The 19,173-nt window shown below is 41.5% G+C and overlaps 1 protein-coding gene across 4 annotated transcripts in view; it reads left to right on the forward strand.

Moving 5' to 3' along the window:
* Positions 1-19,173, forward strand: part of Ttc7 (tetratricopeptide repeat domain 7) — a 512,658-nt gene that overhangs the window by 40,059 nt on the left and 453,426 nt on the right. For all 4 annotated transcript variants that reach the window (XM_076200670.1, XM_076200754.1, XM_076200841.1 and 1 more), the window contains exons 10-13: positions 1,477-1,658; positions 13,916-14,108; positions 17,338-17,572; positions 17,741-17,897. In XM_076200670.1, coding sequence (XP_076056785.1) covers positions 1,477-1,658; positions 13,916-14,108; positions 17,338-17,572; positions 17,741-17,897 — 767 coding nt within the window. The remainder of the gene's footprint in view (positions 1-1,476; positions 1,659-13,915; positions 14,109-17,337; positions 17,573-17,740; positions 17,898-19,173) is intronic.

Below are 19,173 nucleotides of genomic sequence, written 5' to 3' on the forward strand. Positions count from 1 at the left end.
GAGAGATATAATAAAAGAGGAGAAGCAAAATATAAGATGAGTGAAACAAAGAGCAGATGTAATATGGGGTAGGAATTTTATAAAAAAGTTTCAAAAGAATTGAAAAAAAATTGGAAGGAAGTGAAGAGAGTGAGGGGAGAGTGAATCAGTTAGAGAGGAAAAGGTAAAAGGTGCAGATGGACAGATGTTAATGGAAGTGAAGAATTGTGAAAGATTGATGAATCAAATATCTTAAAGTTTGACTTCAGATCTAGAGGGTGTATGTCAAACCTTTTAAGCTTTTACTTGAAAGTAGTTGATATGCTGCAAGAAGGACTTGCAAGATGTGCTGCAAGAAGGAAGGGTGGGTGGACTGTGTGTACCTCTGCCTAGAGAAGGTTTTTGATAAAGCAGCCCGAAGGGATTTCTCCCCGTCTTCTCCTTTTCTGCACGAGGGGATGGAGAGGGGGGGGTTGCCAATTTAATGAAGCAGCCTTGCTGTGGATGTGCTATGTCTTGCGACACTGCCTCTTACCCAGGGCAGTGGACAAGATGCAGGGATGACCTGTCATCCAGGAGGTGCCAAGATAAGAGAGAAGGTAGAGGGTGGAGGGGAGTGGAGTGTGTTGGGGATGGAATGGGTGGGAATGGTTTTTGTGCCTTTTCTTTTTGTACCCCAAAAAGAAATGCATATTTAAAAATACACAGGGAAGAAAAAAGAAACTATGAAAAAGACATAATAGACAAATGTAAGAATCAACCGAAATTATGTAGGCCTATATAAATGGTAAATTAAAAAATAAACAGGAAATAGTAAAACTACATCAGGGGAATACAGAATATATAGAAGATATAGAAATGGCTGAAATTATGAACAAAAATTTCAAATCTGTATTCTCAAATGAAAATACACACAATTGGGATGAAGGAAAGGGAGGAAGATACCCCCCCCCAATGAAAGAAATAATTGTGACACAGAAAGAAATAAGGGACCAAATGATAAACCTTGATGTCAGAAAATCACACAGACTGGATGAAATTGCAAACTGAATACCTAAAGAATGTATAGATGAACTAATGGACAAAATATACAAGATAATAAATTGCTCACTCAAAGAAGGAAAGGTACTGCACAGTAAGGCCCAACAGTCAAAGCTGTTTCGACCTTACTCTATTGTTTAATGATTTCCCTTCCCTCTTTCCCTCATCCACTTGAGAAATAAATGGAATAACTTTCTTGGCAGATTAATTTTTGGAAGGTGAGGTTGCTAGCCTGGAACACTCCTTATCCTGTCATACACGTATAATGACTTGCAGGGAATATGTGGGCAATGTTTCTACTGACCTTAATATCAAATTTTCCTTGTTTGTGTGAGAAAATTTCTTATCCAAAAGGACTGACATCAGCAGTCAAGTGGACTATAAATATTGATATCATTGATTGGCCCAGTTTTCAGATGGTGAAGAATAAAAGTATATATATTTTTTATGTTTCAGATTGAAGAAGGGTTAGAGTGGGTGGCAAAGGCTCTGAAATGTGCAGAAGAAAAGAGCAATAGTGCTTTTATCTCTCGCTGCCTTGTGTACCAGGGTATTGGTTTGATGCTCAAAGCACACCATACACAGAGAAGACAAGACCACCAGATGCTTCGATCAAAAGCATTTGATGCTTTTCTGAAGTAAGTTACCACACTGATACATAAAAATATATGTACCAAAAGACCCTTTTTCCCTTATAGATGGGCAGCTGAGTCAAATTATGCACATCAACACAAATAAAACCCTTTCAACCATCTTGCCTGTCTCACCATCTTAGGGATGAAAGGTTGCCTCATCCTCCCCACCATACTGTTTTAGGGAAAACCAGTACAGTGAGGTACAGCCCTTCCTTAGCAGGCCCTAGTTGTTGTTGTTGTTGTTGTCGTTCCCTAGACTGTCTGTCCGAGCAGTCCCGTCTCCCCAAGGAATGCTACTGCCGAAACTGGGTTTTCCCACAAATCCTTTATAGAGTGTATGTTGTGTTGTTTGCGTGCATGATTGTGTATAATGCAGTCTTCCATTATGTGCTGTATGGTATGGGGTGAAGTGTTACATCCTGGGCAGCTGTTCACAATGCGGTCATCCAGCCTCTTCTGGTAGCTTAGAAGTGCTGGGTGGTGGCCACACCGCAGTCTGGCCAAGTGGACTCTGTCCTTTCGTGAGAGAGAGGATTCAGAATGGTGGATATCAGGGGGTCTGGCATGCAGCAGTGTGTTGTCTTTCAGTGTGTTAATGGAGCAGTGTGTGATATGATTATGAATATGTTTCCGGAGGCTGGTATTTGGTGGTTGTGGAGGAAGAGAAGAGAGTATTTGTGCGTAATAAAGGTCTTTGGGTGTTGTTTTAATGTTTCTTGGTGTGTGTGGGTGTTCTGCTATGTAGTGTAGCGGGTGTGATGTGTTTGTGGTGGCTGCGGCAAGTGTTTGTGTGCCTCTCATGTCGAGGTGGTCCTTGACTTTGAGGACTTTTGTTTCATGGTGTAAATGGTCTGTTGGTGTTGTATTTGTGCAGCCTGTAATTGTTTTTAGGGCTTTGTTTTGTATGATTTGAAGGGTGTTGTGGTGTGTCTCACTGAGATTAGGAGCCCATGCAGGACTCGCATAATTCAACACTGAGCGTATGCATTGTTTGTATATTGTTATATTAGTTTCTTTGTTTTGTCCAAATGTCGTTCCAGTGATTGACTTAAGTGCGTTAAGTCTAGGTGTGCATTTGTTTTTTATGTTTGTGATGTGTTGTTTGAAAGACATGGATGTATCGTATGTTACACCAAGAATTTTCGGTGTGTTTGTGTGTGGTATTAGAGTGTTGTTGATGTAGAGATGAGGTATGTATTTGTGTTCTATTGTACAATTGGTGAGAAGTGTTGCTGTAGATTTGGTTGGAGCTATTTGGAGTCTGTTTGTGATGAACCATGTGTTGAGTGTATCAAGGTATGGCTGGATTATTTCTGCAGCTTTGTCTGTGTTATGATGTGTGCATGTGATTGTTATGTCGTCTGCATAGGAAGAGATTTGTATTTCTGAGGTGTCTGGTGTGGGTAAGTCATGCATGTATAGATTAAATAGTGTGGGGGATAGAACTGAGCCCTGTGGTACTCCATTCTTAATGTTTCTGATGTGCGATGATTGGCCATTATATGACACGTAAGCATTCCTACCTGCCAGATAATTGGCCAGCCATCTTTTGGTGTTATTGTGCATGTATGTGTTATATATTTTATTTGTTAGGTTGTGGCGGGGGATAGCATCAAAAGCTTTACTAATGTCTAATGTTATGAGAAGTGTTCTGTGGTGGGGCCTATCTGAATTGATGCCATCTAAAATTCTTTGTGTGAGGTTTATCAGAAGAGTGTTTGTGGAGTGTAGTGGCCTAAAACCGTGTTGTGAGTCAGCAAGGGGAATATGTGGTGTGACAAGTTTAAGTATTAGGCGCTCAATGACTTTAGAGGGGGTGCAGAGAAGTGTGATTGGGCGGTGCGATGTTGGGATTGTTGGGTCTTTGTTTGGTTTTGGAATGGTGATTATTTTACCATGCTTCCAGATGTCAGGTATAGTGTTGTGTGAATAGCTGTAGTTTGCAATGTTTGTGAGTGCGTGTATACCTTGTGGTCCAATGTGTTTTAGGTGGATGTTGCTTATGTTATCAGGGCCACAGGCAGATGAGTGCTTGAGATTATGTATTATGAGTCTGTGGGGAAGTCTTTCTTACGTCGAATGGTGCGTCGGTCGTCAGGGTGAGAAGTGAGATGGCTTGTCTGTGCAAAATGACGTATGAGTGCGTTTGCTTGTTGTCTGTTTGAGGGTAGATTATCTGTTGTTGTGATTATTGCTGCGTGAGAGCGTGTAGTGTTACCGTTGGATAGTGTAATGCTGTTGAGTGTTTTGTACAATTTGCTGGTGTTTGTTTTGTGATCAAGTGCATTGATAAAGTTTTGCCAATTTTGTGTTTTTTGTTAGTGTATTTTATTAGCAATCACAGTGTTTAGTGTTTGTATTTGGTATGCTATGTTTTGAGGGATAGGTGTGGGGGTATCGTGTTTAAGTGTGTCACGTTGTCTGATGTGGTCTTGGATTTCTGGTGTGAAGTTGGGGTTGTGTGATTTTCTGTTGCCTCTAGGGATGTATCTCTTGTCTGCGTTTTGTATGATTGTATTAAAAGTGTGCACAGCATTGTTTATGTTTGTGATTGGTGTACTGTTAAGTGTTTCAAAATGTTGTTCTGTCTCATTAGTAAAAGCTTCCCAGTTAGCTCTCTTGTAATTGGTGTATGTGTGTCTGTGGCCAACTGGGGTGCATCTTGTTTTGGTGGTGATGATGATTGGAAGGTGGTCAGAACCAAGGGTTCCGACCACTCTCCATGATGTTGTTGGGGATAGGCAGGGGGAGCAGAAGGTGATATCAGGAGAGGAGGGAGTGTAGAGGGCTTGGTGTGGGATATGTGTATGATTATGTGTGTTGTTCATGATAGTCAATGTGTCAAACTGAGTCTGTATATCAAGCCCTCTGTCTGTGTCAGGGTTGTCGACATACCAGGCAGACGACTTGGCGTTGAAGTCACCACCCATGATCAGGTTGGGGATTGAGGCTAGTTGGCTAAATTGAGGCCTGAAGGTGTTTGGAACTGTGGGGGATGATTGTGGGGGAATGTACATGTTAACTATTGTCAGTGTTGATTTGTTGCCTGTGCGGATTCGAATGGATTGGATTTCTGTTGTGTTATCTGTGGTAGGGAGGAGAATTTTGGTTGTGGCACTTGTGTCCACAAAACAGATGGAGTGATGGATCAGGGTGATGAGTCCACCGCCATTGCCGTCGGTCCGGTCTTGTCTGATGGTGGTGTAATTATGAAATGATGGTGTTTTGTGTGAGTGTCTTAGTTTTGTTTCTTGTATAATCGCAATGTGTATGTTGTGTTGTTTAAGAAAGTGTTCAAGTTCATGTTTTTTCGTGTTAATACCGTCAATGTTGTGTTGTAATATGTTGATGTTGTGTGTTTTGTATGTGTTGTATGATGCCGTTTGGGGTTGAGGTTGGGGTGGTAATGGGGAAGGTGTAGGATCTGGGTTAGAGGGAGGGAAAGGAGAGATCGGGGACAAAGGAAGGGGAGTACTGATCGGGAGTAAGGGCAAAGGGAAATTGGGAGTGGGTAAGGGTGCTGGCTGTGGTTGGGGAGGTGGGAGTGGGGTTACTGGAGGGCAGGTAGAACATGTCCAAGTGTTTGTGTATTGGTTTGTGTCAGCAAGTGTTGTACAAGTGAGGTGGGCCCAGTTTTTGCACATATTGCACTGAACTGAGCCCTTTGTCTGTCTGCTCGAAGTAATGGGTTTAGAGCATGTTGGGCATGTGTATTTTGTGGTGGGCCCAGGATTGCTCTCTACATCTCCGGCTAAAAGTAGAAGAAGAGGGGTGATCGCCGGAAAATCACCCCTCGGTGCAGAAAAAACGTAACATTGCATGTTGGGAAAAAGGATTGTGGTACTCCCCAAGGCAGGCGTAGCTCCTCTTGGGGATCGGTGCCACCTGCGTAGAGCTGATGGCCAGGGGTGGTTGCTGCTGTTTGGCCCCCAACTCTTGGGGTTGGGGGGTGGTCCCACGACGTAGACGCTGCAGCTCCAGGACCGCAGGCCCTAGTAGATGGAGCTGGTTAACTCTCCACTGCTTCATCATAGAGTGGCTTCCCCTGTCCTCATCTACTCATTTGTAAAATAGATAAGAACATCTCTTTGGGCCACATCATCCCTTCAACCATTCACAATCTTCCATTCATAGAATATGGCAGTGTGTTGAAGGTATTTAGTGATTTTGTAAAGCAAGATGATTATATGTTAAATGATCTATCAATCCATTGCCTCAGGCTTCTCTTGCAAGAAACCCATGACTCCCAGATAAGTAGCAACAGCTACCTGATTGGCCCACATGTTTTCAAGGAAGAGAAATTGTGTCATTATCTGGACTATTGGTTCCATGTTAATGTGGGGTTAAAAGCTGCTTAGTTGCATGCAGCTGATACTCTAGGGTCTGTATGGGGTGCCCCTACAGACCAGAGCCACATATCATTTTGTCTGTGGTAGAGGAAATCTCAATTCATAGAGAAATGATGATACTTTTTAGTACTGTGGCTCCCCATGCACTATCCTGTCCCCCCACTCTTGTTACTGTAAAAAAAAAGTAAAGGCATACCCCATCTGGGATATTGGCCCCTGTCTGGGGTATTGGCTGCATGCTATTGTGGCAAAGTAGCATGCAGTTGATATTTTAGGGTCTATATGGGGTGCCCTTATGGACCAGAGCCACACATCATTTTGTCTGTGATAGAGGAAATCTCTGTTTATAGAGAAATGATGACACTGTTATTATACTGCGCTGTCCCTGTGTTGTTATGCTGTCCCCCCACCCCTTGTTACTGTCCTGTACCATTTCTCTGAATGTTCATTTCCTTTTTTTTGCCTAACCCTGTGTTGGGGGAAAAGAATACTGCCACCAAGTACTCCCTTTTGAGTTGTATGAGGCAACAAAAAATGGGATGGTGATAGGACTAGGAATCCTCCTACCTGTAACCCCAAAAGGGACATTCCTAAAAAAAGTAAAGGCATATGAGGGTCTGGGAGTTTTCCAATCAGTACCCTAAGGTTTGGTTCTTTTAATATGTGTGGATGTGGTACAGATGAGAGTAAAAGGGAAGAAATAGGCAGTATGTTTGTGAGAAGAAAGATAGATGTGTTGGCATTGAGTGAAACTAAGTTGAAAGGGAGGGGCAAGTGTGAGTTTGGGAGTGTAGTTGGGAGGTTCTCAGGAGTGAAGAGAGGACGAGGGAGAGAAGGGGTGGCTATACTAGTAAGTGAAGAGATAGGTAAGTGTGTAATGGAGTGGAAGGAGGTTTCTTCAAGGTTAATGTGGATGAAGGTGAAACTGGGAAGGGAGATGTGGGTTTTTGTAAGTGCATATGGGCCTGGTAGTGAGAAGAGTGTAGAGGAAAGGGAGGCTTTTTGGATGGATTTAAGGGAGTACATAGAGGGATTAGGGAAATATGTCAATGTTATTGTATTGGGAGACCTTAATGCTAGGGTAGGAAATGAACCAATAGATGGAGTGATTGGGAAGTGTGGAGTTCTAGGAAAAAATCGTAATGGAGAGTTGATGGTGGAGATGTGTCTAGAAAGAGAGTTGATAATAGCAAATACAGTGGTACCTCTACGCAATTAATTTTTTCTATACACCTCCACATGAATAGAAATTTACATAAATGGAAACGCTATTTCCCATTGAAATCAATGTTAATTCAATTAATCCGTTCCCGACCTCGAAAAAGTCTACTTTTTTCCCTCTGATATGATGAAGCCTGTCACCAAATATACATAAATAGGTATGATTATGATGTCCCTGCAACATTAATGCCAAAAAATAAATGTTAAAGACCACTTACAAGGTAAAAAATATAATGAAAAAAGCAATCTTTTGTACCTACCAATGGTAAGGCTTGCAGCTGGCATAAGAAAGGGTAGAGTGCCAAAGGACTGGAGGAGTGCCTGTGTACCGTATTTTCCGGCGTATAGTGCGCGACTTTTTTCCGTTGGAAGAGCCTAAAAATGGGGGGTGCGCATTATCTACGGCCTACGATAAAAATTCTGCGGCCGTGTGTGTAATTTTTTTCACAACAACGTGACGATGTTGGCCGTCACAAAGTCGGGACGGCACACTTCTCCGTGACGTTCCGTGAGAACAAGAAGAACAGCCATGGTGACATGAAAGAATATGCCAGCATGGGCTACCGTATATAAATATTTGGTATAGGTAGGTATCTATCGAATCTTATTTTTCATGCTTAAATAGGCCTAAACACCATGAAACATGATCAATATTCACGATATTTGCCCATGTTCACAGCATAGTTTGAATTTTTATGTTGGCTTTGTTGCTTCACTTTAGGTATGGTACAAATTACGTTGCGGCTGTTCATAAACTCGTGTCAAACACCTTACTACAACACCCTCTTTCGGGAGTTATATTAACTAAACGTCACCTCGATGAGAGACTTTCCTATTTCATCACTGTCATTGCAGGTTCAAAGCTAAAACGAAACAGTCTGTAGTTTCAGTATTAAATAAAAAATGGTAAAGACGAATTATTTCCTCAAGATATAAAATGAAAATTTTCTGTAAAAATCCCGAAATTTTTCTGTATATTTTACTTTCAATAAACTTTTTTTAGATCATATTTCCTACAAACTATTTAAGCTACAAAGTAATAAGGGACCAACGCACAACATGAGTCATATACCGATACATGTAGTTCCGACTTTTTCTTAGTTGTGTCCTGATTGATGCCTAAACCGACACTTAATTTAGTGACAAATCAACAGATTTCCCAGCGGTGGCTCTAGCCAATGAAAAGTACTTCTCCATGTAACCTCGTTCATATGATATAAATACCGAGGTAAAACTGCGTTATAGACAAATGCGATCGGGCATGCGCGTTATACGTCAGTGCACGCTATCTGTGTACTGAGATAACGAAGTGCATGGGTGCGCATTATAACCCGATGCGCATTTTAAGCCGGAAAATACGGTAGTTCCACTTTACAAGGGAAAAAGAGACAAGTGTGGTTGTAGTAGTTTCAGAGAGATCAGTTTGTTAAGTGTAGTTGGGAAAGTTTATGGGATGGTTGATTGAGAGGATTAGGAGAGGAGCAGAGGGAATAATTGGTGGGGAACAATGTGGGTTTAGGGCAGGTAAGGGTTGCATGGATCAGATTTTTGTGGTAAGACAGATATGTGAGAAAACTATAGGAAAAGGTAAGGATGTTTTTTGGGCTTTTATGGATTTGGAAAAGGCTTATGACAGGGTAAACAGGAAGGCACTGTGGGAAGTATTGCAGATATATGGGATAGGAGGAAAGCTGTTAAAAGCAATCAAGAATTTTTACAAGAGTATTAGAGCCTGATAGACTGGAGGAAGTGGATAGTTTTAGATACTTGGGTGCGAATATAGCAGGAAAGGGAGTAATGGAGGTGGAGGTAGACTGTAGACTGAGAGAAGCAAGTAAATGCCTTGGAGGATTAAAAAGTGTAATGAGAAATAGATATTTGGGAATGGATGCTAAGAGGAGATTGTATGAAGGAGAAATTGTGCCGACAGCAGTGTATGGGGTAGAAACATGGAACATAAGAGAGGAGGAGTTTGAATGTGTTTGAGATGAGGTGCCTGAGAAGTATTATAAGAATTACTATGCTGGTTAGAGTGAGAAATGAGGTGAAGAGGAGAACGGGAGTGGAAAGGGAGTTGAGAGATAGGGTTAATGAAAGAGTATTGGGATGAAATAGAGGAAACTGTATGGAAATGAAAAAGTATTAAAGGGACTAAGCGCAGACATGCTTTAGGAAGACAGCATATTATATGTTTGAAAGATAGAAATGGAGAAATCATTAACTGCATAGACAGAATGGTAAAGAGAGTAGAGGAATTTTACCAAGAGCTTTACTCATCGAAGACCGTTGTTGAGTCAGTAAATTCATCTGTAGGCGTTAGTAGTGTACCAGAGATTACAAAGGAAGAAGTAGAATTTGCTCTAAAAAATTAAGGGGATGGAGAGGGGCAGTCACCGATGTAATGAAGTTGCCTTACTATGGATGTACTGTGTCTTGTGACATTGCTTTTGACCCAGGGCAATGGGCGAGATGCAGGGATGACCCATCATCCAGGAGGAACCAAGATAAGAGGGAGAGAAGGGGGTGAATGGGAGTGGAGTATGTGTGGATGGAATGGGTGGGAGTGGATTTTGTGCCGTTGTTTTTTGGCTACCTCCCTTGTAAGGGGGAAAGGGCCTTTGACATATGTATGTATATATGTTTGGGGATGACTAGGATGAGTTTCTAGGTCTGTTTTAGTGACCAGGCACTGGCCCCTTGGGGCTGCACCTTTGGGTGTAGGTGGGAAAAAATGTTGAATTTGAGGGAATTCTGATATACAGTACTGCTGGAAATAAGGCATTGATACTTCACAGGATGTGTGTATATAGATTCCTCCACAGTGTTGCCTCTTGCAAGCTGCACACAGCAATACTATATAATGATTCATTTCAGTTGACATAGCTTTTAGATAAATATCAACAAAGAAAAAAAAACAGGTGTTGCAGAGGATATTGGCAGTGTAGCTTTATCATCTTAGGACCATTAGGACATATATGATACTTCTAAAGATGCATTTTGCTCATGTTAGGCTGTTTAATTTGCTTTAGAGGAATCTTTTGTCTGTATGTAGTGGTAAATAGGATTATGATAGGAAGAGTTAGGGATGTACATGTGCTAAGGGGAGAGGGTGGGGGAATATCAGATCATTTTCTGGTGGAAGGTAAGTTGAGAGTGGAGGATAGATGGAGGAAGAGGAAAGGGACAAAAGGTAGGGAGGTGCTTAGAGTGAACTCTAAACGAAGAGGAAAAGGAGAAGGAGTACAAGAGGAAGCTGAAGGAGGAGTGGGAGGGAGTGAAGGATAGAGTGGAGGTAGGTGTGGAGGAGGAATGGGGATGGTTCAAGGAGGGAGTCACAAAGTGTGCAAGGATGGTGTGTGGAACAAGAAGGTCAGGAGGAAATAGAAGGAAGGGTAGTGAATGGTGGGATGAGGAAATGAAGAAGGTTGTAGAAGAGAAGAAGCGAGCTTTCACAGATTGGTTACAAATTAGGACGAGGGAGTCATATGAGACGTACAGGGAAAAGAAAAGAGAAGTAAAGAAAAAGGTAAAGGAGGCAAAGAGGAGAGCAGATGTAAAATGGGGTAAGAGTATGACAGAAAATTTTGAAAGTAATAAAAAGATGTTTTGGAAAGAAATTAAGAGAGGAAGAGGAGGCGAATCAAGTGGGGAAGAAAAGGTGAAAGGTGCAGATGGAGAGATGATAATGGAGGAGGGGGCAGTAAGGGGAAGATGGGCAGAATACTTTAGGGAGTTGCTTAATGTGAAGGAGGATAGGGAGGGAAAGATAGCTGCAGTGGGAAATGCTAAGAAAATGAGAGTGATGAGTGAGGAAAATGGAGGAGAAATAAGGAAGGATGAAGTGAAGGCAGCAGTTAAGATGATGAAAGCAGGTAAGGTCACCTGGTCTGGATGGATGCCATGCAGAATGTCTAAAAAAAGGAGGTATAGTGATGGTGGACTGGTTGGTGAGGTTATCTAATGTTTGCTGGAGAGAAGGTAGAGTGCCAGAGGACTGGAGGAGTGCGTGTATAGTTCCACTTTACAAGGGAAAGGGGGACAAGTGTGAATGTAGTAGTTTCAGAGGGATTAGCTTGTTAAGTGTAGTTGGGAAGGCTTATGGGAGGATCTTGATTGAGAGGATTAGGAGAGGAACAGAGGGAGTAATTGGTGAGGAACAGTGTGGGTTTAGGACAGGTAGAGGTTGTGTAGATCAGATTTTTGTGGTAAGACAGATATGTGAGAAAGCTATAGGTAAGGGGAAGGATGTTTTCTGGGCCTTTATGGATCTGGAAAAGGCTTACGATAGGGTAGACAGAAAGGCACTGTGGGAGGTTATGCGGATATACGGGATAGGAGGAAATCTTCTGGGAGCTGTCAAGAGTTTTTATGAGAGTAGTAGAGCTTGTGTCAGGATAGAAATGGAGAGAGTGAGTGGTTTGAGGTAAAGGTGGGACTTCGTCAAGGATGCGTTATGTCACCCTGGCTGTTCAACTTATACATGGATGGGGTGGTGCGAGAGGTGAATGCAAGGGTAGTGGGTCAGGGATTGGAGATGGTTAAGGAAAATGGAGAAAAGTGGGAGGTGAGCCAGCTGTTGTTTGCGGATGACACTGCGCTTGTGGCAGGATTGGAGGAGGGATTGAGGAAGCTGGTGACAGAGTTTGGGAGAGTGTGTGATAGAAGAAAGCTGAAGATAAATGTGGGTAAAAGTAAGGTGATGAGATGTACAAGGGGTGAAAGTGGCAGTAATCTGGAAGTGAGCATTAAGGGAGAGCAACTGGAGGAAGTGGATAGTTTTAGATATTTGGGTGCAAATGTGGCAGGAAAGGGTGGAGTGAAGGTGGAGGTAGAATGTAGATTGAGAGAAGCGAGTAAATGCCTTGGTGGTTTAAAAAGTGTAATGAGGAATAGGAATCTGGGAATGGATGCTAAGAGGAGACTGTATGAAGGAGTGATTGTGCCAACAGCACTGTATGGAGCAGAAACATGGAACATGAGAGAGGAAGAGAGAAGGAGTTCGAATGTGTTTGAGATGAAGTGTCTGAGAAGTATGATGGGGGTTACTAGGCTAGATAGAGTGAGAAATGAGGAAGTGAGGAGGAGAACAGGGGTGGAAAGGGAGCTGGGAGATAGGGTTGATGAAAGAGTATTAGGATGGTTTGGACACATGGAAAGAATGAGTGAAGAAAGACTAGTAAAGGAGGTATGGAAGGCAGATGTGGAGGGAGTGAACATGAAGGGACGTCCTAGGATGAGGTGAATGGATGGGGTGAAGGGGGCTTTGGGGAAGAGGGGAATGTCTGTTGAGGAAGGACGGGAGAGGACAGAAGACAGGGGTGAATGGAGAATGGTTGTATATGGATGATGTTGTGATGCATGAGGTGGATTGGACGGGGGAATGGGGGTGAGGTAGTGTGTGTGAGCAAAAAGTTTTGACGCAGCCCGAAGGGATTTCTCCCCGTCCTCTCCTTTATATGGGGGGACGGAGAGGGGGGGTCGCCGATTTAATGAAGCGGCCTTGCTGTGGATGTGCTGTGTCCTGCGACACTGCTTCTGACCCAGGGCAGTGGACAGGGTGCAGGGATGACCCGTCATCTAGGAGGTGCTAAGATGGGAGGGAGGGTGGAGGGGTGTGGAGTGTTTTCGGGGATGAATTGGGTGGGAATGTTTTTTGTGCCTTGTCCTTTTTGGCTACCCCCCTGGTAAGGGGGAAAAAAGCCTTGGTATATGTATGTATGTATGTATGTACATTCATACACCAGAAGGTCTATTCATTCTTATGAGGGTGTGTCTTAGCCCAAGTATACACCCACCCTTTACTTATCCCACACCCATCCAACATCCATTTGTTGCCCCTTCTATCTCAACTCCTTGTAGGTGAAGGGTCATCCCTGTCCCCTTCCCACTGCTTGGGTCAGATCCAGTTTTGGGAAAATGAACTACTTGATCTTGAGGATATTCTTTGAAGATGCCAACTGGGAGATACTGATGAATACTACTACGAGCCCTATGAAGAAATAGGAACGTTTTCTATATTTTTGCTCCTTGGGTGTGAAGAAACATTTGCTGGGTATGAATAGGAGGAAAAATGATAAAAAATAAATGAGTTGGACAATAATCCACTCTAGGTATGAATATGTAGCTGTGGTGTAGTTCCCACACAAAGTGAAAGATCAAGACAATACAAAGAGTAGCAACCAAAATGATCATCAGACTTGCAGATAAATCATATGATGAGAGGCACTGGACCTGCCATTAATAAGGGATTGAGGATAAAGAGGGAACTTGATCATGATATTCAGATCACCGAAAGGGGATGAACAAAATCGACAGGTTTTTTGTTTTGGAATTGGAGGCATCATGAAGTCACCGGAAAAAGTTTAAAATGACCTCTTGTCTGAAGAATGTGAATATCCTAAAAGATGATATTGGTGAAGCTAGAACTATACATAAATTTAAAACAATGTATACTAATTGGAGAATAAAAGACAGGACCCCACAAGTGTAAGTCACCTCCTGTATACAATTGAGTTAAAGTAATTAGGTAAATACCTGAAGGGATACATTTTTTTTTTTTTTTTTTTTTTTTTTTTTATCTTTTCATTTTTTCTTACATTTATCTTGGACTAGGTAAGATTGGAGATAGGATGCTAAAGAAAGAATTTAAGACCTTTTAGGTAACTGTAAATGCCCTTAATTTTATTCCAGAGCTCAGCAGTTGGATCCAAGTGACCACTTGGCAGAATATTACTTGGGTCTCCATTATGCCCAGTCTTGTCAATTGGCTGAGGCAACCCACCATGTGAAGATGGCAATATATCTCCGTTCTGAACATTCCCATGCTCTTCATCTTCTCATTCTCATTCTGTCTGCTCAGAAGGAGTTTGAGGAAGCCTTAGAGGTTTGTTGATATCTGTCACATGTTGAAGAAGCCTTAGGGATATGTAAAGTATAGCCCTAGGCAAGGGCATCATTTCATTTTTCTGAATGGGGCAATATTTGTGATAGTAGTTGAGTGTGTTCAGAAATACTTCATTTGAAAATATAGAAGTATACATATCAAAAGGTTCTTTTCCTTTTTAAGGAGGTGGCCAAATCAAAACATATATCCTTCCTTCACCCATTTGCCATCCCTTCCATCTTAGGTTCTTGTAGATGAAAAGTCATTTCTGTCCCTCACCCACTGCGCAGCTCAGGTAATGCAGCAAAATACAGCACCTCCACAGAAGGACCTGACAGTCAAAGCTGGTGTACTCCTATTGCTTCATTCTTCTTACATCCAGTGCCTCTTTCACCTTGTCCATCCATCTCATTATAGGTCTTCCCCTCAAGTATATTCTATCCACCTTTCCTTTCCACACCCCTTTTGCTAGTCATTCTTCACTCATTTTTTCCATATACCCAAACCATTCCAGTGTTCTTTGACCCTATCTACCAGTTCTCTTTCTACCCCTGCTTCCTGCCTCATTTCTACATTTCTCAATCTATCCATCCTCGTAACTCCCAACATTCTTAGATACTTCATCCCAAACATACAGTGTCATAGGCACAATCACTCCTGTGTACAGTTTCCTCTTTACATTCATCCATAGATGATTATTTCACATGACATTTTTCACTTCCCCAGGCACTTAACGTACTTTCCTTGTTGTGTAACCTCCACTTCAACCCCATTCCTCCATTTCCTGCTCCATATGACCCTAAATACTTAAAGCTTTTCACTTTCTTCATCCCTTTGCCCCTTAAACTCACCTCCAATTCACTGCCACACTTTCCCCTTGTAAATCTCACCTCTTATTTTTGCCCACATTTACTTTCAGCTTTCTCTTCTCATACAGCTTGATGGTGCAGTGGTACCATTTGTAACCACTACTCCACCCAGGGCTGAAATAATTTCAGCATTGTTACACTACAAACCAACACTCCAACTCCCATGGACAAGGAGTTGGGTGTGTGTGCAAGGTCACAGCATTACCCATAAATCGGGCATATTTGAGCTCAGAGCTCTCATCTGGGAGGGTAACAACTCAACTGTGAATCATAAATCCAACATACAAATCCAAATTCAAGACCATGGGGAATCACATAAACTTGTAAACTCTGCCATCAACTGCTTCAGTCTCTCTTCTGACTCAATTACAAACACATTACCATCCACAAATAATAGTTGATTCACTTCCCACTTTTTTCCAATCTTACTTAACAGTTCCAAAGCCTTGCCCAACACCATTGCATTTACCTTTCACATTACCCCACCCATATTAGGTAAATACAACTAGGTAAATATGCATGTTGAACAACCATGGTGTCATTACATAATCCTAGTACAGCTCCACCTTCACCTCAAACCACTCACTATTTTCAGTACCTACTCTAACATAAACTGTACCACTCACATAAAAACTTTTGACCACCCTCAACAGATTTCCCTCTTCTCATAAATCTGCAACACATCACAACTTGTCTTTGTCAACACTGCCATCCATAAAAGCCTAGAAGACATACTTACATACATACATACATACATACACCAAAGGTTTTTTCCCCCTTACAAGGGAGGTAGCCAAAAAACAGACATAAAAACCACTCCCACCCATTCCGTCCCCAACATACTCCACTCCCGTCCACCCTCTTCCTTCCCTTTTATATTGGTACCTCTTGGATGACAGGTCATCCCTGCATCTTCCTGGATGACAGGTCATCCCTGCATCTTCCCCATCTGGGGTGTTGGTTGCATGTTATTATGGCTAAGTAGCATGCAGCTGATACTTTAGGGTCTATATGGGGTGCCCCTATGGACCAGAGCCACACCTTCATTTTGTCTGTGATAGAGAAAATCTCTGTTCATAGAGAAATGATGATACTTTATTATACTACAACTGTCCCTCTGTTATGCTGTCCCCCATCACTTGTTACTGTCCTGTACCATTTCTCTGATTTTTTTTTTTTTTTCCGAACCCTGTGGTGGGGGAAAAGAATACTGCCACCAAGTCTTTCCACTTGAGTTGTACGAAGTGACAAAAAACAGGACGGGGATAGGACTAGGCATCCTTCTCCGTGTAGCCCCAAAGGGGACATTCCATTAAAAAAAAATAAAGAAGATATGCTTACCTTTGCTTAAAACTTTTCACATATCTACCATACTATAAAATTTTTGTCTGCATACCCTCTTCCTCTCCTGAATCCACACTGCTCTTCCCCAGCTGCTCCTGTTCTCCTCCTAATACTCTCAGTTAATACCCTCCTGTACACCTTACCAACTGTACTACAGACTGAGCCCTCTTACACTACTACTTTTATATTTGTCCCCTTTGCCTTTGTATCATGGAGCTATACATCCACTCCTTGAGTCCACTGGCACATCTGACCCCCCCCCTTATGCATACTTTAAATAATCTCACTAGCCAATACATTATAATTGTTTCTCCTTTCTTTAGACACTCCACATAACACCCATCTACCCCAGATGCCTTACCAGCTTTTATCACTTTCAATGAATTTTGCATATCTTCTTTTCCTATACCCCTGTCATTCTCCTCTCCCTTTAACACTCATTTTACTGGCATCTCCCACTGCAAACAATCAACAAATTCCAGAAATATTCTGCCTATTTTCTCCTCTGCTTTCACTTCCATTAGTATATGTTTGTTTACTCACTATACCTTTTCCTCTCTACCTGTTTCAGCCCTCTCACTTTTTTTACTTCCTTTCGAAACATCTTTTTATTGATTTTAAAATTGTCAATTAGAATTCTACTCCATTTTACAAATGTTCTCTTTGCCTCCCTCACCTTGTGTTTTCCTTCTACTGTCTTTGTTCTGTACTTTCATATGCTTTCCTAGATCTACTTTGCAACCAGTCTTTATGTGCTTACTGGTGGTAGTGGTTTTCTCATAGTTCCTTATTTCATGTTGTCTTTTACTATTCTCAAAATAGGTGAAAAATCTAAGAAAGCCAAAAAAGAAGGTAGAGGAGAAGCTAGGCTAAACATTAAGAGGAAATGATGGTTAACAGTTATGCTATTTGTGGTTGGCACTAAATCATGAAAGATTTAATCAGAAAATTGGATAAATATTTCCCAAGACTAGAACAAGAAATGTTTAAGTGATAAATGTTGTTATTGTTTTCAGTTAGCTGAGGCTGCAATTCAAGAATACCCAGAGAACTTACACTTGATGTATGTAAAAGCAAGTTTAGAAGAAGTTGTTCATGGTCCAGATGTTGCTCTGCTAACAGCCAAAAAGATGTTGGTTTTGTGGCAACAATTGTACAAAGACCATATGATGTCTGATGTCAGTGATGCACAATCCCAATATATGAACCATGATTCTTATAGTGTCTTCAATTTGTCAGACAAAGATACAGGTTAGGCATAGCTACAATTTAATGAGTTAGTAATTTCCTGTAGTGTTGTCAGATACTTTATTAAAGTGTTATATTTCTGGAATCAGATTGAATATGTGAGATAAACAAGTAAGAAAGTCTAATGGATCCCTCATTCATTTTCATCCAAGAGTAAATTATCCTTTCCAGTGAGTGTCCGTGCAGAAAGTGTGGAAGCTTCAAGAGTAGAGCAGGCCTTGTCTGAAGTTGCTTCATCACTGTCATCGTACCAACCTCGTCCAGGACCCCACCAAGCATGGCTCATGCAGATACAAATATGGCTACTAACAGCACAGTTATATCTCAAGTATGTGTGATATATAGTTTTGGTTGACTAATAATATGGTATGATTAACCAGGCTTCACAGGGTATGTACAGCTGGGATCAGCATATGGATATGATTGTGGGAGTCCAAAGTAGACAAAAATGGGAGAAGTATAGAGCTTCTCTTGGTGGAAATAAAAGGTGGGGTTGCTTTATAAAGGCTAGTTGAGTTAATGTTAGGGTACAGGTAAGGAGTACTAGAAAGAATTATGACTGGGAAATTGAAGTGGGAGCAAGGTGTAGGGGTGTGGAAGAAGTTAAGAAAATAAAGAAAAAGATAAATGGCAGGACAGATATTGAGAATATCCAGGGTAGGTGGTGGGGGTAGTAGAGGGAAACTAGCAGAAGGTGATCAGTACAAACAGGTATGGATAAAAAGAGAGATGAATAAAGAGGAAAGAGAGGAAGAAAAAACAAAAAGAATTGAAGCTAAGGGAAAAAAATGAGAACAGAACAAAGTCAGACAAAGAGAAATTCTAATGGAGAGTAGTGGATATGAAAGCAAGGAAATGGTTCATAGGAGAGAAAAACAGAAGGGAAACAGAAAACAGGGTGAAGGTAAAAGAAAATTAAAAGTGTCCTTTACAAATATAGATGGATTAATAACAGGCTTGGATGAACTGAATGATTACCTGAAGGTAAAAGAACCAGACATAATGGGAATTGTGGAGACAAAATTGAAAGGTCCACTACCACCCAATAGTGTAGGACATGGTGTATATAACTATTGGATTAGAAACAGAGAAGTACAAGGTGGTGGAGTTGTGTTCCTGACTAAGAAGGATATAAATATGAAGAATGTTACGTATTGAAAGAATAGAGTGGAGATGATTATGATGGAAATAGAGGACAGGGACAAGAAGAGCAGGAAGTTTGTGGTAAATTATGTGCCTCCTAAAATGGCTTCCTGAGAAGAGAGAGAACACAAGAATATGTTAGAAGACACAAGGATAACACTAAATAAGATAATGGAAGATGGAGCAAGAATAATTATAGTGAGTGACTTTAATTGTAAAGAAATCTGCTAGGAAGAGATGACAGTGAAGGGTGGAGATGACCTATGGGGAAATGTACGACTTGATATGTTTATAGAACATACAATGACGCAATGGATACAAGAGAATACTAGGCATAGAAATGAGGAAGAGCCATCAAGACTGGCCCTAATAATCACATCAGAACCTGAAATAGTGGACAAGATTGAATATAAGACACCACTTAGTAAAAGTGACCACATATTAATTGAACTAGAACTAAA

This window comes from Oratosquilla oratoria, chromosome 1, assembly GCF_046742065.1.
Source record: "Oratosquilla oratoria isolate Oo_2021 chromosome 1, ASM4674206v1, whole genome shotgun sequence".
Lineage (NCBI taxonomy): Eukaryota > Metazoa > Arthropoda > Malacostraca > Stomatopoda > Squillidae > Oratosquilla > Oratosquilla oratoria.